Here is a 24216-nt window from a genome sequence, read left to right on the forward strand (position 1 = left end):
AACATGTATTATGAACTCACTGAATTTTATTTTTCATAAAATGTATTTATTATTGCTCAATTTAAATACATACCTCTTGCTTTAATTAAATCACCTATCAGATAAATATAGAGAAGTAAAGGTTAATATTGTTTTGAGTACGTGCAATTTATTTCTATATTGCCTGATGGTGAAAGTAACCAGATTAAGGACTATAGACAGTGGCTAGTACTAGCTATCTGGAAGGTGTTTCCAAGTGTTCCAACTACTTTTTGGAAAATGACTGAAATATCATATATCCATAAGATATATTGTTTCGCATAGTCAAAGATAGTTCATGCATTTCAAACTGACCTATCACATTCACATTCATTATACGTTAAAAAAAATATCCCTTAATCATTTCGATAACTTTTTACAGTATATGACATCAAGTTGCGCATGAGATTCTAGGCTGATTCCCCCAACATGCTTATGATTTATTTATACAGTAGAAAGTTAGCTATTTCCTGTCATGAATAAGAAGCATGTAGGAGAAAGGAACATAAACACTTACCAGCTGTAAAGTATTTCCCCGCTCTGTCGCCTCCAACTGAGGATTGGGCTACACACAGGATTAACATTTGCCTCTATAGCTATATCTGGAAGGCTCTCTCTATCTATGATTTGATATCTGATATTCTATTGTATACTACTTGCATTGTTTATGTTATCCTACTTTTTATTTTGTAAGCAATTACAGGATTTTAAGATTTTAAAGCAAGAATTGAACAAGACAAGAATGGCAGGAAATGTGCCAACTTATTTATTATTGAGAATGAATATAGTAACGGCAGCAAGGTATAGAGGGGTGTTCTCTCCACGGGGACTAGAGGGTGGGTGGATTGAGTTAGGGGTGGGGTTGTTTGTGCTGGGTGGGAATCTAAGGGGGGGGAACTTGTTGCAAGATGAAGAGATTGCTAGTAGAAATAAAATGAAGTATTCTTTTTTTAGGTTCTCTACACAGAGGAGAGCTAAATGTACTAATCACAAGAGATGTTTCGATGTTTAGTTTGGAATGTGGCTGGTCTCAATAGCAAACATAAAAGGAGACTTGTGCAGGAAGAATTAAATATGTCTAAACCTCATTTAGCGTTAATTTCAGAAACTCATATTAGGTTTCAGGACAGAAAACTCCTTGGACAATTAGGTTATGAGCCTATTGTTTGTTCGACTCTCAGTGCTTCTATTCGGGGGGTGGCAATACTGCAACAGAAACATTTAGCGATGGAAATAATTGGAACTGTGGTGGACCAAAGGGGTAGATGGGCTATTATTCAAGTTAAACTCGAACATAAGAATTATGTATTTTGTTTATTATACAGGCCTAATATTGGCGATCCCATGATGTACGACCAGCTAAACACAGAATTATTGGAATGGGAGGGTGAATTGCTCATCGTGGGGGATTTCAACTGCGTAATGAATTATAAGACAGAATCCCCTACGCAAGGTACATCATTAAGGATGCGCAAAGTTAGGGCCGCTATATTAGAACTAAGTCGGCTCCATAGTTTGAAGGAAGTCTGGCTTCCAAACATCCTAATATAGCAGGTTTCATGTACTATTCAGCATCCCACAAAGTATGCTCAAGGATAGATATGATCTGGGCATCAAATCAAATTTTGGGAAAATGTAATATAGAACTTTGCCCGAGAATAACATTGAACCACAACCCCATTATGTTAGAATTTAACATCTCTGATAAGAAACAAATGGTCAGGCAATTTACATTTCCTAGATATTTATTTACAGATGCATCGTTTATTTAGCAATTAAAAGAACACTTCAAAGAATTCATTGAAATTAACTTAAACTCCGCTTCAATAATTTCCGTTTGGGATGCCTGTAAATGCAGCATAAGAGGTTTGGCCCAACAATATGTACTAAAAAAGAAGTCAGAGAGTAGGAAAGAAACAAAGCTATTAACTTCTAATATTTTATTGGTGGAGCAGCAATTAATAGAGGCTCTTACACAAGGAAAATCAAATATAGAGGAACTAAGATTTGAGCTAGTAGAGTTGCAATCGGAAGCTAAGAGGACGTTAAGGGAGAGATATAGTGCAAAAATTCATAAATACCAACTGTCACAATATGAAGGGGGAGACAGAATAGGCAAAGTGTTAGCTTATAAAGTGGCCGACAAGAAAGATAGAACCAATATTAAAACAATCCAGGGATCTGACCTTCTCATGTATAATAAGGCTGATAAGATATTAGATCAATTTGTTAAATACTACCACAATTTATATACTTCAGAAAATAACCCCACTAAGGAGAATATCTTTCAGTACCTTAATTCACATTTGCCTAACCAACAGGATAATGAAGCAATTAGACAATTGAATTCAAAGATAACACTCACTGAAATAAAAACTGCTATTCTCTCCCTGCCCTCGGGTAAGGCGGCTGGGGATGATTTGTTACCCATAGAACTTTATAAGACATTTTTCCAGGAATTATTGCCCCTTTTTAAGTTAGTAATAGATTTTATTGGAGAAACAGGAAAGGCCCCTATGTCATGGAAAACTGCGAAAATTATATTTTTTCTTAAAAAAAATAAACCGCCTTAAGAATGTGGGTCTTACAGACCGATTTTGCTGATAAACTCAGACGCAAAAGCCTTTGCAAAAATTTTGGCCAATAGGCAAGGTCCTCTTATGCCCTAATTGGTTAGTAGTCAACAGCATGGGTTTGTAATAGGGAGAGACACTACTGCCCACATCAACATGGCTATTACTGGGTTTGATGTAGCTTCAACTAATCTTACCCCACTCGGAATGGTCATGCTCGACGCTGAAAAAACATTTGACCGGGTGGGGTGGGAATATTTATGGGCAGTACTAAGGGCTTATGGTATGCATGGGCAATATTTGGGATGGATTTGTTCACTTTATGATCAACCAATGGCTAAGATTAGCTATGTAGGTACTGATTCTTCTAACTTTCCGATAGAGAGGGGAACAAGGCAAGGGTGTCCTCTGTCACCCTTGCTGTTCGCCCTCTTTATGGAGCCCTTTCTAAACGCATTGGTGGCTCAAAATGATATCATCCCTATACAACATGGCGGGAATAGTCTAAAAATAACCGCCTTTGCGGATGATATTGCAATTTTTACCACTGATGTAGCTAAGGCTATTCCTGTGATTATTGAGGAAGCAAAACAATTCGGGAACATTTCAGGCTATAAACTAAATCCAAGCAAAACTCAAGTAATTGCCAATTACAAACCGGTGGTGCCTGTTCTTGGTTTATGCTCAAATGCTGTTTATTTAGGAATAAAACTGACTGCGAACATTGAGGAAATTCTAACACTGAATTACGACTCGTTGTTAAAGAAAGTAACGTTATACTTTAAAAACTGGCATAAGATACAACTTAGCTTGACAGGGCGCATTAATCTGATCAAAATGAAAATTGTGCCTAAATTTCTCTATTTATTTAGAGCAATTCCATTGCAACCTTAAATTCTTTTTTTTTTAGATTAGAAGGTATTTGTGGTAGATTTGTAGGGGGCTATAAAAAGGCACGTAGATCGATTAAGCTTTTGAAAGTGCCTATTGAAAAAGGAGGTTTACATTTTCCAGATTTCAGATGATATTTTTTTGCAACTTTCTTCCGTAGAATACGCAGTCTTATTAAAAATGAAAGCCCACTATTCTTTCATCAATTTATGTTGGGATTAGATTGTAAGCAATTTCTGCTGCGTGTCCGTGATCCGAATTACTTTAAATGAGTAAAGTTCAAGACTGCAAAACACATTATATAGATCTGGAATCAAATCATGATTTTAGATAAGATATCTTTCTTTAATTCTGAATTACAAATATGGGGAAATCCAGGATTGCCTGGAATTTTTTCAGATGGAGCGGGGAATCTTTGGGCAGGCCACGGCATTAACACTCTCGGAGATCTTTATGGGTCTGATGGTTTATTAGGATTTACCACATTGAAGCTCTTGTATAATTTACATGATGGTATGTACTTCAAATATATTCAAATAAGGGATTTCCTAGTTCGGAAAATGAACATTGCTGAAGTCAGGGACTCAGACTTATTAAAATGTTTGTATTCAGATCGTACTAAATCACTCATAAGTGAGAGCTATAGTTATTTAATTCTAGGCAAGAGTGAGGATTGTGGCAAAATGGCAGCTAAATGGTCTAACAGATTGGGAATCAACATTAGTGCTAATCAGATCTCTGCGTCTCTTTGTCAAATTAATAGGGTAGTCCATTCCTCAAACTTAAGGCTACAATTATATAGAACCATCTGCCAATTATACTACACTCCCCAAAGAATCTCTAGCTGTTTACTAGGTAATCAAAATAATCAGCGTACTAAGTGCCCTAAATGTAATTTGGAAGCGGCTGGCATAGAGCATATGCTTTTTTTTTGTCCTGCACTTGCTCTATTTTGGGAAGGAATTACCGAGGCTTTAAGGACGAAACAAATTGTATCCCCGCCGCTTTCCGCTCATTTGATTCTACTAGATATACAGGACACCACCAGCCTACACAAAGATTTGACAACTATACTACACGCCTGTGCAAGGCTGGTTGTAGATAGGTCTTGGATCGCTGCTCAGCCTCCACATGTTATGGAATGGTGGGCTTTGGTCAGTGAAATTCACACAATGGAAATTGCAATAGACAATTTAAGAGGATGTAGGTCATTGCTAAGAAGCGAAAAGATTTGGGGAATGTTTATCTGATTGGACTCATGTAATTTTTTAGACCAGTTTAATTTACATTTGTCTTTTCAAATGCTCTGTCTTTTATTTTTATTTTTTTTAATTATGTACTGTTTTCCTCTGTTTTAGTTATGGCGGAACGATCTATAATTATTTTCGCAATGCATTTGTAATGTTTGTGTTTAAACTTTCTCTTGCAACAACAATAAAAACGTATAAAAAAAAATAAGAGAATGAATATAGTTAACATTCATAGACATTCCTGGATAGCAGGTACTTATGGTGCTGACATTTCTAGTATTCCTAAACAGCTTTATAACATCACACATTCTATAAAAGAAATAGCAAAGATTGGAAAATGCCCAAAAGTTGAATTCCTAGAGTCTGAAAGGACAAAATGATTTAAAATAGAAAAGTCTGAACGTGAATTGTCATAGTGTTCCTGACACATCCGCTAACACCTTTAAGCCACTGGGCAGCTCCTGATGGACCTCTTAGCTATCAATGCAGGAAGCCTGTAGGTAAATAAAAAGTGTTTTCAAAGTTGGAAAGGGATTCAGGAGCAGTAACCTTTACCTCTTCGGCTGTGTTTGGCCAAACAAACTCATTCCTTGCACCTTAGAAGAGGGTTGGTTCTACTTGTTTGTCATGATGGGTTCTCACACTGCGCATGTTTACAGTCCTATGGATAAGGTTGTACTTTTATGATTTGAACATTACAGAGCTTGAGCTTTGGCAGTGCTGACAGATTGTTACTTCTAGATATATGTTCCTTGTCTCCATACAGCACACACACGAAGCAATGTACGACTATCCTTGTGTATTTTTAATTACTGGGAGTGTCATTGACAACTCTGCAATGGCCATCAATGCTCAATGTTGGTTATTATTCTTTCTGTTTGGACATTTAAAGAATTAAATACTTAAAACACTGTCTATGCATCTCTTAATTTATTGGGTTGATATGTGGCATAAAAGCCTCATAACTCATCAATTGAAATGGCCTTGGCTTCCCTGGTGGATGGCTACTGTTCCTAATTGGAAAAACATCCTAATTCTTCAGTGCATCTCCTGAGTGATTGTTAACCCCTTCAGTGCTAATGACAAGGGTAACTCGTCATGGAGTTTCCAATGATTTCAATGGAAATTCAATGGTCCTCCTAGCACACCCCTTAGCATCCAAGTGGTTAAACTGACGATAGAGTACTCTACAGAGAGGTAATTAATTTATTTAACCTGCTCATGAGAATGTTATGATTTAAATAAATACCTCCAGAAGGTGAAGTTTGTTAAATAAAAATAACTGTCTATAAGAATTATGGAGTTGTTACTCTATGTACTGAGCTATGAGTGGATTTACGTTTTATGGACTGTGATGTCTCGCATGAATCTTCTGAGAAGAAACATTTTCTAAATGCAGTTACTCTCTAAATATGGCTAACTATGACAGGATGGCCCAATGACAGGCATGCACTAGACCAAGGTTTTCAACTATGGGAATCACTTCTAAATCAGAGGGTAGGACAAGATTGACAGGGTGGAGCATTTGGCAGTTTATAATCACTTTTATTAATTTCCATTATCTCCACACTGTAAATTACAGCTCCTTGTGTTCTCCTCGTATATGCTTTAGGTGACTAGGAAGAAGGTCTTGTACAACAAGCCTGATAAATGCCAAGTTTACTAGGTTATTGAAATGCATATTTTAGATATATAGGCAATGCATTTCTAAGACAGACAGGGCTCAGACCAATTCAGATTGCAAAAGAAAAATATATTCACAAAGAGGAAGTGTCTTACATAATCAAAAGAAGGGATTGGAAGCTTTCACAAGAAAACTGTGGAACACATAAAGTGAGGTCAATACATCTCAATTTTGTAAAGACTGGAGAAGAAAACAATATAACATTGGTGCGCTTTTCTTTTGGTATGATCTTAAGCAAGAAAACAATAAAAATGTATTTTGTATTCTTTGAACTCTCAAAAACAAATCTTAAATTTCAGTTCTGATTTCATAAACTGTTAATATATTTCTAGGCAATATTCTAGAGTCAGAGAATCAAGGAAGAAGTATTTCAAACTTTGAGAACTTTAGACAACAAACTAGTAAAGTTCCTGATTACAATGCCACAAAAAAGTTTCCAGGCTTGAACTGGGATGGAGCATTTACTCTGTACAGTGGCAGTAAAATGCCACTGGAAGAGATCATAATTCATCCAATGCTTCTATAATAAAAGGTTAATTATAGCACTCACCTTTTTCTTTTTGGAGATTGTCTGTGTAAACAAAAACATTCATTATGAACTCACTAGATTTAGCTTTTTATAAAATTAATTTATTATTGCTCAATTTAAATACATACCTCTTGCTTGAATTAAATCACCTATCAGATAAATATAGAGAAGTAAAGGTTAATATTGTTTTGAGTAGGTGCAATTTATTTCTACATTGTCTGATGGCGAAAGTAACCAGATTAAGGACAACAGACAGAGGGTAGTACTAACTAACTGGAATGTGTTTCCAAGTGTTCCAACTACTTTTTGGAAAATGTCTGAAATATCATATATCCATATTATATATTGTTTCGCATAGTCAAAGATAGTTTATGCATTTCAAACTGACCCATCACATTGACAATCATTATACGTTAAAAAAAAATATCCCTCAATCATTTCGATAACTTTTAAAAGTATATGATATCAAGTTGCCTCGCACTATTCTGGTCAGGGGTATTTGAAAAGTAATACGTTTATTGCAGATTATAAATGTCTTAAAAAATATCTAATATACAATATGTTGAAATCTTTCAAACCTCAAAACTATTTTGTTTAAAACCAAAGAATTATTTGGAAATTCATTCTTTTGATATGTCTGCTCAGATAGCCTAAAATAGATTATGAATTTCATAATCAGCATTTCTGGAGATCTTGAAAATGGAGTAGAAGTGTCTAATTGCAGTGAAATCACTTGGTGACAATCTTGGTGTTTTCTACTGCTGTGTGGATTGGGAATTGCCTTTCTTACTGTGTAGTGCACTTCTGTTTTAGTCTAAAGGAGACATAGTCTAGAACATAGCCCCTCTGTAGAGCAAAATAGAGTTCCCAATATCATGAAAAGCAAATGATGCAAGACAGGAAGTAACAATCTTTAGACAAGATGTGTAACTGAAGTTCTCTACCTTGACTGGATTTGTGCTTGCCCTTACCCTTGTTTTAATGCGATTTCACATACCTTTTTCCTTCTGGAGAGCGTCTGAAATAGCAACGACAAATGTGTTACTTGTGGAGATTCAATACAGACTGTTGCCAAATTTCAAAGGCAACCATTCAAGAGATGTTTCACGTTTAAATGTTATTCCAACTGTGCTAGAGTGCAATGCTCTAAATTCAAGCAATTCACAAAAATATAAGAACAATGTTATTAATTATGAGGTTGAAAATGTCACAACACAATCATCATCTGACAATTTGAATTAAACAGAACAATTGAATCTGCATTTGGAACATTAAATGAAAAACAACTGTGTGACCAACTCTTCAGCTGTGTAAAAACTTTGTATTGGTGCCTAAAAATTATCTTCATATTAACAGGAATAAATAACGGAAATATAATTTTGATGCTTTGCATCATTTTCATGAAGCAAAAACAGTGGAAAAGTGTTGGACTTGGGCCTTAGGGCAGGTTCACCCCTAATCTTTTTGCTTTTATTTGTGACCCAGTGTTAGTGATTTTTGGGTCTTGGCGCACTTTTTCCTTGTGTCCCAGAGTGAAAGTGCGTGCGTGTAGTATGGCTGGCCTGCCCTCCCATAGGAATGCATGGGGAATGTGGGTGTCCATGTCAGTTCCTGATGTGTGGGGAGTGCAGGCTCGAGTTTGGTATATCCCCTCGGTCCCACATCAATATTACTATGCGACACAAGCCCAGCTGCTAGGTAATCATGAGCATATACAGCTGCAAATATGTCAAAAGATGCGCAAAGAAATGTGTAAAATGTATAAAATATATGAAGGAATGACGTATAACTAAAGATATGTAGACTATTTAAATTTTTTCGGGGGCTGTTCTGAATACATTGAGCTAGATACTGCAGAAAGGAGGTAAACATAGGTTTTTGTAATATAAAATGCCCCAATCCAAATGTAAGATAATAGGAAGACCAATATGTTTAAAGTAACTGTTAGTGCTGACACATGATGTTTTGGATGTTTAGATTTCCGTGACAAAAGTACAAAATACAATTGCTAGGCATTATTGTCAATGGGTTAGAGAAACTTTATGTATTAATAGCATGAACCTGGGCATCTCGGCTGTGAAATCTGTCTCTTTTTAAGACTCTGACTTCACATAGTGTGAATCTGAATGATGCAATGTCCAATTTAATATGTTGTATATATATGATTGGATGTCAACATAATGGCACTTATGAACTGTTCTGTTTTAATTAACAGGAAATGTCTTTTTATTGAAGAATTATATTTTTATATTACGGAGAATGTAAATTTCTTGAAACAAGAATTCTCGACGTGAATTAATCCATTTAGGTATTATGATTGGATTTTTTTGATCACATTGCTGCTCGCTTCTTCTTCATCCTTCTTTGCTTTAAAATTTTGGGACTCTTTTGACTGACTAACCGAACAGTCACACCTCCGTTTATGTTCATTTAAACCCTGCTGTCTACTTGTAAATTAATACCATAAACTCATCCACGCTGTTTCTTCCTGAAATCTGTTTTGTGTTTCTTCGGAATTCTTTTGATCACTGCACTGTACTCAGGCACTATTATTCACTAGACACAGTTTCCGTTTCTTTAGGTGTTTTGGTATCAAAGAATTAATCTAAGCACTTCCACACACTTGGTGTTTTTTCTGGTTCTCTCTTGGGGTCAACTGCTCTTAGACCTTATTATTTTAAAACTTTCTCTTATTCCTCCTCAACAGCCTTGAGAAAGCCCCGGCGCAAATCGCCAAGAGGGGGCGAAACACGTGTCGGCTGTCCTTGTCGCATGAATTAAAATAAAGAAACTTTGCTGCAAACAGAAATGTCTCTGTCCTTCATATCACAAGCTGGAAAAAACGGATATTAATCCTGGCAAATTAAACCTATCTTATATGGAAATCACACCCACAACTTCTTAAAATTGTTTCCCTAACCCTGAAGCCCAAGAGGTCCAGAGCTTCGAGTGTGTTTCCATCCACTAACTAACCACACTTATTCAAGTGTTGTCTAAAGCCTTGAAATCCTTGGGCCTTCGCTACTTTATTCACATCGAGTTTGGTATGTGTGAACTCGTGAGAATGAATGCTGCGCGATGGTATGTGCGGCTTGTGTGTGTCTAGAAGGGAAGTGCTACTTCTGGACATTGATGTATATGTGCAGTGAGGGTGCTGGAGCATGATTGGCTGGAGCTGGCTGGCATGCCAGGATCCAGGAAGTCTGGATGGGTCTGCCCGGTGGTGAGTGTGAGATCAGCATGAGTGATGTGTGGTAGGAGTGCACCTGGGTCCTGGATGGGCTGGGTTTTTCCCCACACAATGCTGGCTCCACCCCCCTGTGGTGTGTCTAACGACCCTAGCCTCCCCAGTGAAAGAAATGGGTGGTTGGGCCATCAAGGGTACTCCCAAACCAGCTGCAACTGGTTTCCCCCACCCTGCACCTCCAAACAAAGGATTTCTCTGTATAAAAATGGGGCTGTGTCCCCACAGAAATTGTTCTCTTTTCTGATCCTGCCAGAGGGGGCTGTTGCTGCTGCTGGGGCCAGGAGGACCGCCACTTGGACTGTCTCCCTGCCTGGAGACCCAGTGAGCTGGCTCTGGGCCCAGCCTTGCCCCCCTGCCTGCCTCCAGACCCTGCTGGAGCTTGACTTTTTGCTTGGAGAGCCTGGAAGCGCTCTATCCTTGTCCCCAGCGCTAGGAGCGCTTTATTTTGATTATAGCGCTGGGCGCGCTGATGATTCTACCCCCGAGCGCTTACTAGCGCTTTGCCTGCTCGAGCGAGTGCCCACCTCGCTTTATATTTTAATTGGAAGCCGGTGCCCACCCGACGTTGCCCGTGATCACCGCCGCAGCCCAGGGGCACCGACAACTGTTGCCGGGCCGCTGCCTAGTGCGACCCGGAAGTGCTGGGCCGACCGGCCAATTGCAACGCGGCCCGGGAGAGGCGAACCGGAAGTCCCGCCCCCGCAGCTGAGCAGCGAAGAGAGAAGCAGCCGGCCGTGTCCCCGAGGCTCCCGTGAGGAGAGGAGCCAAAGAGGTGAGCCAGCAGTGTTTCCCCGCCCCCCGCAGCACCAGTGAAGCCCCGGCGAGTGCGGGGGCGGGTTCTCCTGATCCTTCGAGCAGCCCCAGTTGACAGAGGGCCGCTCCAACGTCTGCGGCATTTCTTTGTTGGAGCCAAGAGGCTCGAGAGGCATATCTTTGTGTCGAGCCCGAGCAGGGCTCCTACGGTACTTGGGCAGTAGTATTTACGAGCCTGAGAGGCTCCAGGCATTCCCGTTTTAGAGCCCCGAGGCTCCTCACGCCCGCAGTTGTTTGTAGAGCCCTGAGAGGGGCTCTTGAGGGACAGTTGTTGTTTAAAGCCTCAGAGGCTCTTCAAGGCGCCATTATTCTTCGAGCCCTGAAAGGCTCTTGGGCCCCAGTTACTTTAAGAGTCCAGAGAGGCTCTGTGGGCATTTCATTATTGTTTAGAGCACTGAAGCTCTTTAGTGCCTATTTTCTTTGCGAGCCCAGAGAGGCTCTTCGGGGACACGAGTGTGGTCAGAGCCCCGTGGCTCCCACTCTGTGTTTTGCCCCATTGTGTTCTTGAGCCCCAGAGGCTCCAACGTTGCCCATCTGTATTTACAACTGTCCAGCACTTAGTGGACAGTTGCTACGTTTAGGCTTGTGTTCTGTGCTGCCTGCGCAGCCTCCCTGACATTGAGACTCAGGGCATTTCAACCCTTGCGAGGCCAGTTGGCCTGGGGGACAGTTCTAGTATTGTGCTACATGCACCCTGCGCAATTTATGATTTACTGCTTATTTGATTCCTGCGCAAATGTTCTACCTGCACCTCTGAATGTGTTTTAATACCTCATGTGCCATGTTCTTTATGTTTTATCCCCTTTTCTAAAAGTGACCTGCTTAGAGGATTGTTTATGTAATTACCTTTGCTAAAAGTGACTTGCTTAGGTGATGGTTTTCCTTCCATAGGTCCTGATGATAAGGTCCTAGTTCCCTGCGTGATTTTCCTACAGTGTTTAGGGTTGCGTAGGAGGTATTTACCCTTTACCAGGAAGTCCTGGTTGTGTGCTACATATACTATTTTTGTGCTACAGTCATCATATGTTTATGTGCTAAGTGTTATACCTATAAGTATTATTTCTAAAAAGTGCATACCCCTGACAGTGGTCCAGGTGGCCCTGTCCTGTACATAATCCCTTGTAAATCTTGCCCATGCCTGTTGGCACATTGTAAAGTGTGTGTCTTATCTAATGTGTTTTTATTATTATAATACAAAGGCTATTTTTGATATAACCTTGTGTGGAGCTTCCTTTGTGGTGGGCCTAGGGAGTTGTCGCTGGGGTGCGCGCGCAAACGCTTTACACATCTCCTCCGAGATTAGCCTTGCTGCTCGCGTCACGTTACCTAGAGGGTGAGCAGGGGTTATCTTGGTGTGTAACTCCCTTGCCCTGACTTAGAAATGGCGATCCCTGACTGACCTTGGCGTGAGCATTGGCCGGCCGGGGGTCCCGTTTCTAACAAAAAGTTTGATAAATCTGGGCATAAGATGCTATTGAGCTGACTTGAGCATGAAGGAAGTGCTATACTTAAAGTTGGATTGAAATGTAAATCCTAAAATACTTGCCATCAAGTCAGCTAAGAAAAACAGCAGCATTATGCAATACCCAAAGGAAGAAGCCAGATTAGGGTTTCAAATTATACCATCCTAGAGGTATGTGAGGGCCAAATCCTTACATATGTCACTCAGTCTCCAGAGATGCAGCATTCTCCATGGCCTCTTCTCTGCCATAAAGTCACATCCTTCTCATGTCTCACCTCCAGGTACAAGAACTCAGTCAAAGTGCCAGCATGAATTGCTGCCGGCCAGTAGTATGTTGTTTTGTAGGATTTCGTTTTCATAGCATTTCTTATCTGTGACAGGCCTGTGAAACGCTCTGATTCACAGTACACTGCTGATGCAGATAAGACTGCGTGTTCAGTAGTATGTGAACTCGAGTTTCCCTACTTTAATTTTCCTTGCAATATTATATAGCGCGAACTCGACAACATGGCATGAGCACAATTTACATTACAGAAGAACACATTCATTTGTGGTAGGCACGGGGAGACAAAGCGATTTGCCTGGAATCACAGGACGTTGAGCTGATGCCGAGATTCGAACGTAGCTCCCCAGCTCTAAAGTTCGCAATTCTAGAACTTGTTGCGGGAGGTGTGTCTAAAAGTGTATGTCAGTGCTGGCCATCAATGAGAGAGACCTGTGCATTTTTCAAATCGGTGGTGAAAAAATATGAGTATGTTGCTGGAGATGTGGGTCGCCGTGCCACCAATGTACTTACCGGGGGAGGGTAAACACACAATATTCCGCAACTTTCTTTCCGCATACCATCACTCCACATACTTTCATAACGAAAGTACCATGACTCCGCAATGCCATTATAACACATAGCATTACATTTTATATGCTTTTAACACGCATACATTTACAACGAAATTCTTTGTAAATGTATGAATGGTAAAAACATGTTTTGTTAAAATGTTTAGATAAGGTAAGTATGGGTATAGGGGTATATGTTTTGGGCTACGGAGGTATATGTTTTGGGGTGTTTGGGTATTTTAAGGGTTCGGATATAGTTTTGGGTTATGGAGTACAGGGGTAGTTTTAGGGTTTAGGGATAGGTATGTGTTTTGGGGTACAGGGGTATTTTTAGGGTTCAGGGCTAGGTTTGAGTTTTGGAGTACAGGGGTATTTTAGGGTTCATGGGTAGGTTTGGGTTTTGGGGTACAGGGGTATTTTTAGGGTTCAGGGCAAGATTTGGGTTTCGGGGTGCAGGGGTATTTTAGGGTTCAAGGGTAGTTTTTTTTCCGGTACAGTGTTATTTTTATGGTTCAGGGCAAAGTTTGTGTTTTGAGGTACAGGGGTATTTTTGTGGTTCAGGGGTAGGTTTGGGTTTTGGGGTACAGGGGTATTTTAAGGGTTCAGGGCTAGGTTTGGGTTTTGGGGTACAGGGGTATTTTAGGGTTCAGGGGTAGGTTTGGGTTTTGGGGTACAGGGGTATTTTTAGGGTTCAGGGCAAGGTTTGAGTTTTGAGGTACAGGGGTATTTATAGGGTTCAGGGCTAGGTTTGGTTTTTGGGGTACAGGGGTATTTTTAGGGTTTAGCGATAGGTTTGGGTTTTGAGGTACAGGGTATATTAATAGGGTTAAGATGGGTTAGTGTTTAAGGGTGTTGGGGTATTTTAAGGAGTACGGGTGGGTTATGATTATGGGGTGCAGGGGTATTTAATGGGAGCAGGGTGGACACCCGGAGCTGGAATGTACAGAACCTGGGAAGAAAAAAACAATGAAATATTGGGCACAACGCTTGCTTTTTTTCCGTAATCCTGCGCCCCGCACATGCCCACGCCCCCAGCACAAGCCCACAGCACACGATATGAGACTTGGCATGAAGGGTGGAACGTACCACATGCCCTCAGCGTTTGTCACGCCCCCAGCACCCGACCACAGCACAACGCAGACACGCCCACAAGGGACTACTTTGCTGGCACGGTTCTTTTACCTTTTAAATGTATATGGTGGGCGTCTGCATAGCCTATGTCCTTCTGCTGCAACTGCCTTTTCCAACGCTGTATTGGGAGTTGTGATTGGTGCTGTTTTTCCTGAGATTACCCGCCTCAAATGTTTGGGCTCTCTCTTTATTATTTTAGTATAGATAAACTTCTAATCTAGATCATAAAATATGAATGGTACTAAAACAGAATCTAAAAATAAATACAAAGATGCAACTTATGCACATCGAAAACAGCAAGAGAAAGTCTAACATTTTTATTGTGTCTTTATCATCCTAACTGCTTTATGCTTTATTGAGATTTATACTATCTTTGCTTAAGCAGTAAATCATAAATTGTGCCTGAGATTCTAGGCTGATTCACCCAAAATCTATCAATCCTCAAAACTATTTTGTTTAAAACCAAATAATTGTTTGGAAATTCATTCTTTTGATATGTCGGCTCAGATAGCCTATAATAGATTATGAATTTCATAATGAGCATTTCCAGAGATTTTGAAAATGGAGTAGAAGTGTCTAATTGCAGTGAAATCACTTGGTGACAATTTTGGTGTTTTCTACAGCTGTGTGTATTTGGAATTGGCTTTCTTACTGTGTAGTGCACTTCTGTCGTAGTATAAATGAGACATAGTCTAGAACATAGCCCCTCTGTAGAGCACAATATAATTCCCAACATCATGAAAAGCAAATGATGCAAGACAGGAAGTAAAAATCTTCAGACAAGATGTGTAACAGAAGTACTCTACCTTGACTGGATTTGTGCTTGCCCTTACCCTTGTTTTAATGCGATTTCACATACCTTTTTCCACCTGGAGAGTGTCTGAAATAGCAACGACAAATGCATTACTTGTGGAGATTCAATACAGACTGTTGCCAATTTTTAAAGGCAACCATTCAAGAGATGTTCCACGTTTGAATATTTTGACAACTGTGCTAGAGTGTAATGCTCTAAATTCAAGCAATTCACAAAAATATAAGTACAATGTTAAAAATGATGAGGATGAAAATGTCACAACACAATCATCATTTGACAATTTGAATTAAACAGAACAATTGAATCTGCATTTGGAACATTACATGATAAACAACTGTGTGGCCAACTCTTCAGCTGTGTAAAAACTTTGCATTGGTGCATAAAAAGTACTTTCATATTAACAGGAAATAAATAATGGAAAAATAATGTTGATGCTTTTCATCAATTGCATGAAGCAAAACCAGTGGAAAAGTTTGATATATCTGGGCATTATAAGATGCTTTTGAGCTGACTTGAGCAGGAAGGAAATGCTATACTTAAAGTTGGATTGAAATGTAAATCCTGAAATACTTGGCATCAAGTCAGCTAATAAACACAGCAGCATTATGCAATACACAAAGGAAGAAGCCAGATTAGGGTTTCAAATTATACCATCCTAGAGGTATGTGAGGGCTAAATCATTACAAATGTCACTCAGTCTACGGAGATGCAGCATTCACCATGGCCTCTCCACTGCCATACAGTCACGTCCTTCTCATGTCTCACCTCCAGGTGCAAGAACTCAGTCAAAGTGCCAGCATGAATTAGAAGTCCCTTTGGACTGCAATTCATATTTAAAACACTGAGCAATTCGTCATAATAAGTACTTTCGGGAAATAATAAATACCACAAGATGAGGTCAGGGACACAGGGGAATTCTAACACCTTATTCATTTTTGAATATCACATTCAAAGCCGCTAAGAAGGAAGTATATTGTCAAATATTTTTTTAATAAACTACTAACCTAGAACAAAAAATATAAATGGTACTAAAACAGACTATCAAAAGAAACACAACGATGCAATTCATGGTCAGCGAACAACAGCAAGAAAAATTGTAATATTTTTATTGTGCCTTCATCATCCTAACTGCCTTATGCTTTATTAAGATTTATACTGTCTTTGCTTAAGCAGTAAATAGTAACTTGTGCTTGAGATTCTAGGCTGATTCACCCAACATGCTTATAATTCATTTATAAAATAGCAAGTTAGCTAGTTCCTGTAATGAATAAGAAGCATGTAGGAGAATGGAACATGAACTCTGACCAGCTGTAATGTATTTCCCCCCTGGGTCGTCTCCAACTGAGGATTGAGCTACACAGGAGATTAACATTTGCCTCTATAGCTATGCCTGTAAGGCTCTCTCTATATATGATCTGATATCTGATATTCTATTGTATACTACTTGCAATTGTTATCTTATCCTACTTTTTATTTTGTAAGCAATTACAGGATTTTAAGATATTAGAGCATGAACTCAGACAAGACGGAAGTCCTCATCCTGGGCTCCTCGCCCTCCGCCTGGGACGACTCCTGGTGGCCCCCCGCCCTGGGCACCGCACCCAAACCGACAGACCACGCAGCAACCTGGGCTTCATCCTGGACTCCTCCCTCTCCATGACCAGACAAGTCAACGCCGTCTCCTCGTCCTGCTTCAATATCCTGCGCATGCTACGTGACATCTTCTGGTGGATCCCCACCGAGACCAGGAAGACGGTCACCCAGGCCCTCGTCACCAGCCGACTGGACTACGGCAATGCCCTCTACGCCAGAACCACCGCCAAGGTCCAGAAGAGACTCCAGCGAATCCAGAATGCCTCAGCGACATCCCACGACACAGCCACATCTCCGGACACCTGAGAGACCTGTACTGGCTCCCGGTCAAGAAGAGAATCTCCTTCCGGCTCCTCACCCACGCACACAAAGCCCTACACAACCAAGGCCCGAGATACCTCAACAGCTGCCTCAACTTCTACGCTCCCACACGCCAGCTCCGATCAACCAGCCACGCCCTCGCCGCCGTCCCCCGCATCCGAAGAGCCACAACAGGAGGAAGGTCCTTCTCCTACCTGGCCGACAAGACCTGGAACTCCCTCCCGACCCACCTCCGCCTGACCCAAGACCACCTCACTTTCAGGAAGCAGCTCAAGACCTGGCTGTTCGAGCAGTAGCGGACCCCCCCTCCCAAAGCGCCTTGAGACCCGCCGGGTGAGTAGTGCGGAATACAAATGATCTGATTGATTGATTGATTGATGAATTGAACAGAGAAGAATGGCAGAAAATGTGCCAACTTATTTATCATAGAGATATAATATAGTTAACATTCATAAACATTCCTAGATAGCAGGTACATACGGTGCTGACATTTCTAGTATTCCTAAAAAGCTTTATAACATCACACATTCTATAAAATAAATAGCAACGATTCGAAAATGCCCAAAACATGAATTCCTAGAGCCTGAAAGGACAAAATGATTTAAAATAGAAAATTCTGAGCGTGAATTGTCATAGTGTTCATGATACATCCTCCAACAACTTTAAGCCACTGGGCAGCTCCTGATGGATCTATTAGCTATCACTGCAGGATGCCTGTAGAGTTTTCAAAGTTGGAAAGGGATTCTGGAGCAGTAATCTTTACCTCTTGGGCTGTGCTTGGCCAAACTCATTCCTTGCATCTTAGAAGAGTGTATGTTCTACTTGTTTGTCATGATGGGTTCTCACACTGCGCATGTTTACAGTCCTATAGATAAAGTTGTAATTTGATGATTCGAACATTACAGAGCTTGAGCTTTGGCACTGCTGACAGATTGTTACTTCTAGATATAAGTTCTATGTCTCCATACAGCACACACACAAAGCAATGTACGACTATCCTTGTGTATTTTTAATTACTGGACGAGTCATTGACAACTCTGCAATGGCCATCAATGCTCAATGTTGGTTATTATCCTTTCGGTGCAGACATCTGAAGAATTAAGTACTTACAACACTCTCTATGCATCTCCTAATTCATTGGGTTGATATGTGGCATAAAAGCCTCATAACTCTTCGATTACAATGGCCTGGGCATCACTGGTGGGTGGCTACTGTTCCTAATTGAAAACAACATCCTAATTCTTCAGGTAATTAATTTATTTAACCTGCTCATGAGAATTTTAGAATTTAAATAAACATCGCCAAAAGGTAAAGTTTGTTAATTAAAAGTAACTGTCCATAAGGCATGCATTTCTAAGACAGACAGGGAAAAAGGCTGGTTTGGAGGTTTTCACAAGAAAGTTGTAGAGCAATTCATAGCAATGATGTAAAGGCTGGAGAGGTAAACAAAATACAATTGGTGCCCTTTACTTTTATTATGATGTTGAGCAAGAAAAGAGAAAATTTGTTTTTGTATTCTTCTAGCTCTCATAACCCATTTTTAAAATTCAGTTCTTCTCATTTCCTAAACTGTTATTGTATTTCTAGACAATATTTCAGAGTCAGAGTATCTAGCAAGAAGGGTTTAAAACATTATGGGGCATATTATCAAGGGGGTTAATCTCCGCTTTTTTGGCTTTAAAAGCCAAGAAAGCGGAGATAAAGTGATCTCCCTATTACCTAGCTGTCGCTAACACCAGTTAGCGACAGCTAGTAGGAGATAGCGACCATCTTGGGCTCCGCTTTGCATGTCAGTGAAATTTATCACTAATGACATGCAAAGTGGGCGTGCCAAGATGTTAGCGACTGGAAACAGTCGCTAACATCTCTATCTCCTATTACCAACTTTTGGAGATATTCGCGCTAAGCGAAAATCCGTCTAATACCAAAGAATCTACATCACAATTATCTGTAAATTCAAATCATTCCACCAGTGAGTCAGAAATAGGCTCCAGGTAAATCCTGCCCATCTCTTCCATATCTTGGGATGTTTCCGTGGACAGCCCCAGGCAGCGAAGACAGGTACCTCATGCCTCATGCAGATACCCAAGCCCTTTTTCCAGACCCCTAAAGAAGGTGGGGGGTGTTTTACATTGTTTCGCAATAGCACACTTTGCAATTGTGACCCCAGTAGCATCAAATGCTGTTTCTATATATTTCCCCCTATTTCATACCTGATATGCGGGAGGGACAATCTGGCTGTATTAGGGACATCACACCCCAGTACCCATGACAAACAGGAAAGAACACTTCAACAAGAAGAGAGGTAGGGAGAGTAGTATGACACTCTTATTCCCCGGTTATTCATCAATAAACAAAATAAGAGTGTCTTAAGGAGTAGGCTTGACCACAGTAGGGAGCAACAAACTTAAGGTACAGGAACGACCTCACTGGGACGTTAAAGAAAGCCCTCACTCACCACCTAGTGATGACATGCTTCATCATCGGGCTCCACCAAAGAGACAGAGTGTCACCTCAGGGTCCAGTGCGAGGGCGATACAGGTAGACTGAGGGTGCCGAGCGTCAAGGGCGGTGTGCCGAATACGCTCCCACCCCCCTCCTGAGACCCATGGTGATTTATTTAAATACAAGAAAAGTGCAGAAACCACAAAGTTGAAGCCTCCTAAACCAGGAGTTATTAGGAAGACATTTATTCTTCCTAATTTCTTGCACTTTTTCACTTTTTTGTTCATTTTCACTTTCACGCCCCTAGGTAAGGGTGGGCCTTAGCGCGTCCATACCGCCAGGGTATAGAACACTTATAGTCCTGAAGAATTGTCGGGTAAAATTACACCGTTTCTATGGCAAGAAACATGTCGACTGATACATAGGAATCTACCACTCAACTTAATGTGGACTGCTTCCATACACATAAAATTTTAAATACTGTCTTTAGTGATCATAGAATAAAAATTACTTTTTGATACACTACTGACTATTTTAATACCCTCACCACTCATTAGTTTATCTTTGCACAACATGTCCTGAACTCATTATCCCGCTCCGCAGTAGATCTGGCGTTGTAGCACACCAAAGAGACACTCTGTCTCTTTGCTGGAGCCCGATGATGAAGCATGTCATCACTAGGTGGTGAGTGAGGGCTTTCTTTAACGTCCCAGTGAGGTCGTTCCTGTACCTTAAACAGGAAAGAACACCATACCAAAATTTCTAAAGGGATGTACAAGACCACCGGTGTGAAAAAAAAGTGCAGTCAATCGCCCGCACCTCAAACAGAGCGGGGAGGTGATAAGTCCCGCCCACCACAGCCGGTGCGTAGTGTAGTACACTCTGTTCATGTATTTAACATGTATGTATCTCAGGCACGCTGCAATGGCAGCACCACGCAGGGACTCCAGCACCTTGGTCCAATCTTCGTCAGCTAGTGGGCCCAGATATATCTGCCAAGCCTCCCTTGTGTGGGGCAGTGTTGTGTGGCTATTGGTAACTATTATGCGATAGATTTTCGCAATCTTGTGTTCCCCCAGGTCCCCCATACATATCTTAGCCTCAATGGGGCTAAATTCAGGGATGGACTCCTGTAATGCTAAGTAAGGTGCAAAGGCGTGACAGAACTGCAAGTATTTATGGAACTACGATCTAGGCATCACGTATTCTTGTTGCAACTTCTGAAAGGATTTCAGCGTCTGCCCATGAAAAACATCCCCAATAGTAGAGATACCTAATCTATCCCTTCCCAAAAAAGCCAGGAAGACCAGTCAGTAGCAGCAGGTGGCCGTTGCCCCAAAGGGGGGCCTCCTTCGTTACTCTACCCCACCAACCCAGTTGCCGAAGGGTACGCCGCCAGAAGCCAAAAACCTTGGCAGTCGGCGGGGGCGGAGCCCTCTGGACCACGCCCGCATACAAGACAGAATGTAGTGGCTGAGTACCAGCATTCAACGGTATACGCGGGCTCCGACCTATCTCCATATTACCAATCATTTAAGATAAGTAAGTGTGAGGCTGCATAACAGGCTTCAATGTCCGGCGTTGCCATCCGCCACAGTAGGTTAACTGGAAACAGGTCCTCAAGGCAACCCGGGAAGACCCCCCCCAAAGAAAGTGGCAAAGGGGAGCATTGAGCTGTGTGAATCAGCTTGCGAGATCAAGTAGGGATACTTTTGAAGCTCGTATAATAACCGAGGTAAAGAGACCATCTTAAAGATGGTGGATCTGCAGAGCAGCGAAAGAGCAAGGTGGGTCCAAACACAAGTTTGTTCCTTGATCTGAATCCCCATTGGCGCCAAATTCCTCTCCCAAGACACAGACTGCAACTCAGTCTAGAAGACCTCAAGGTATTTCTCCCAGATAGGATTTAGTGTATTGAGGCAGGGTGGTAGCGTTTGCCAGCGCCACATAGTCTGCTTGCAGGGCACATTTGATGCCCTCAATGCATAGTCCAGCTCAAACCAGTTCAGGGAGCCATTGGCTCTCGCTCTGGCATGACACTGGACAAATTACAGGGGAGTATCCTCCCCCTTGTCCAGCCCATCCTTAGGGGAGGACCTCTGTATCGATCCAACCCTTTCATTAGGGTATTTAATGGCTTACCTGTGGGTGGGTCCCGAGATTTGTCGTGGGACACAATACATTACAGGCACCACTTAAACTTCGACTGTGTGGGCATTCCGAACTTTGCTAGACTTTGCTCTGGGCATCAAGGTTGCAACCGGGACGACGCCTGCTGCTCCTGATCTCTTTTCCCTGCTTGTCTGCTGCAACGTATGTGCCTGTGCTTCATACAGGAAACCCATCCAGGACCTGTGGAAATGCAAGACACCTGAAGTAATCTCCCTTGAAGGGACCGCAACTAAGCTGACTGGTCTTCTGATCATGTGCTCCTACGGACTCCAAAAGGCTCAGCAACATGGGTCATAGCTCTTCACATCCCTAAATGCCCGCCCTGTCCTCTCACCAATTTGGAGGCCAGTATACCTCGTCAGAGCCGCAGGAATTGTACCCCTGTACACCGCATTGACTTGTAATTGCAGAGGATTTTTGGCCTCCTTCCTCCAAGATCTTCGGGCTCCAAGTACCCCAACATCAAGCATTTCCAGTTATCAGAATTCTGCACCACACCGCATTGCTTGCACCGTGGGCCTGCTTCTTTGGTAGCCACTCGAGGTTTGCTTGCAACTCCAGTGCCTCTGGCCTGTGGGTCCTGTCGAGGGTCACATTTTGGATTCTTTGGGCTCCCCTGATTGCTTGGAGCCTGTCCTGACTCTTCTGCTTCTGCTTCTGCTTCGTAGGTGGCAGTTGCCAAGGCTTATTGGTGCTCCCGCAGAACACCGTCCCCTCAACTCACGACATCCAATGTGGGATAGCTTGGGTACAGCTCCTGGTCTTCCACAGCATCGCCTGGTCCACACAGCTGCAGTTTCAAGGTCACCATCATCTCTCCTAAAACATCAACATTGGTTTGCCTTCGTCTTCCATGCCTCCTGGTCACTCATGAGTGGTATAGACTGTGTCCCCTCTGCTTCCCGGTTCTTTACTTCTTTAATCCACCTTTGGGTTCCACTGGACACTTTTACCTTTTCCAGCAGCAGCATCATCCTGAAGTCTCCAATTGAGTTCAACAACGGTTTCCGATGCCACTTCACACCTATGGTCTTGGCTTTCCTGATGCAGGTATCCTGGTTCCTAAGGTATCCACGGGTGTTGTGTTCTTCCAACCTCTTGTCTTCCACTGGGTTTCTTCAGTGTCCACTGGGAAGGGTCATCTTTTTTTAAAATTGCAACCGTGACTTATCTGTTGACTTGCATTGATCCAGCGGTCATGTTGTCACTCTGCACACACCTCAGTGGGGCTCCTGGTTACTTACCTTGGGTGGTTTACTTGGGTCCCCAGCACTTCTATGTCTTCTGGGTATAGTCTTGTCTCGAGTCATGGTATGCATACAACTGTTTTAGCATATGGTTTGGTCGCTCCGTGGTGACCACTGTGTATGCTGTGCCACTTACCTGTTACTATCATTAGTATTGTGTGCATTGTGATTATCTCTGGCTAGGAGATACCTGTATGTGTTTGTGAGTGTCTTATAATAAATACATATTTTTACAAATGCACTGTGTTTTTTTCACTTAACCTATACCTATAAGATTATGTTCTGGTACAACAAGCTGCTTTACACTCCTTCTGGACAAAGCCTGGAGGCTGCTCTCTATAGCTTCCAGTTAGAGAGCTTTCTAAGGTTGTCTGAGACCACTAAATTCCCCATAAGGGTTGTCTGGATCAGTGCAAGGTGTCCACTTACACCAGTGTACATTATATAGAGAGCCAGCCTCTCACACCTACTCAGCTGAGGATTATTTTCACTACCATCGCGGATATATCTGGTTTTAAAAGACGTGTAGGGGTCTGTGGGAAAGCATGATAGATATACTCATTTTATCCATACAAAATAAGAAACCAACCAACGTTGGTGGTGCAATGCAGTGTAGTTTCCACTGATCTGCAGGAAGTGCGTGTTTGTGGATGACATAAACTTAGGATGGCGCCAGACTGATTTCATGCATCCCCACAGGATGTTGTCCCTTACACCAGCTAGATCACAGTGCCACCATGAGCCCCCCTAACCTAGACAGGGAGCAAACAGTTCTGGCAACTACTGAACATGAAAACTGTTCCCTCAGGAACCTTTCTAGACCTAGAACCTTTAGCTCAGACACTTGTGCTTTCTCTCTCTCTCCAAGTGAAATATACAATGAATAAACAAAGACACATTTTCAATATTTATTGAACCCAAGTGATTCTTGTATAGAACATATGTGCTGTAATGATCAATAGAAGCAGACAAACGTTATGAGTGCCAAAATAGTGAATAAAACACCATCTTGTTGAGACAACTTTTATATGCATACATACACAATGTTATAACAATCTAGCATACTCCTACGATGCTAACCCCAACCAGCATGTCTAGGGTATCAATGTGTTTTCTGCCAAGAAACCCCCTACTGGATGATCAAAAGGAATGCATGAGCTGTTCTTTCTTTAGGGAAGACAGTCATCCCAAA

The 24216-nt window shown here is 41.6% G+C and overlaps 1 protein-coding gene across 1 annotated transcript in view; it reads right to left on the reverse strand.

The window, feature by feature from the left end:
* The window catches only part of LOC144752372 (butyrophilin-like protein 9), a 401025-nt gene that overhangs the window by 227176 nt on the left and 149633 nt on the right, over positions 1–24216 (reverse strand). The window contains exons 5-9 of the mRNA XM_078640307.1: positions 15292–15312; positions 7943–7963; positions 7074–7094; positions 6967–6987; positions 74–94 (exon numbers count right to left, since the gene is read on the reverse strand). Of these exons, the coding sequence (XP_078496433.1) occupies positions 74–94; positions 6967–6987; positions 7074–7094; positions 7943–7963; positions 15292–15312 (105 nt within the window). The remainder of the gene's footprint in view (positions 1–73; positions 95–6966; positions 6988–7073; positions 7095–7942; positions 7964–15291; positions 15313–24216) is intronic.

Source organism: Lissotriton helveticus, chromosome 5_1, assembly GCF_964261635.1.
Source record: "Lissotriton helveticus chromosome 5_1, aLisHel1.1, whole genome shotgun sequence".
NCBI lineage: Eukaryota > Metazoa > Chordata > Amphibia > Caudata > Salamandridae > Lissotriton > Lissotriton helveticus.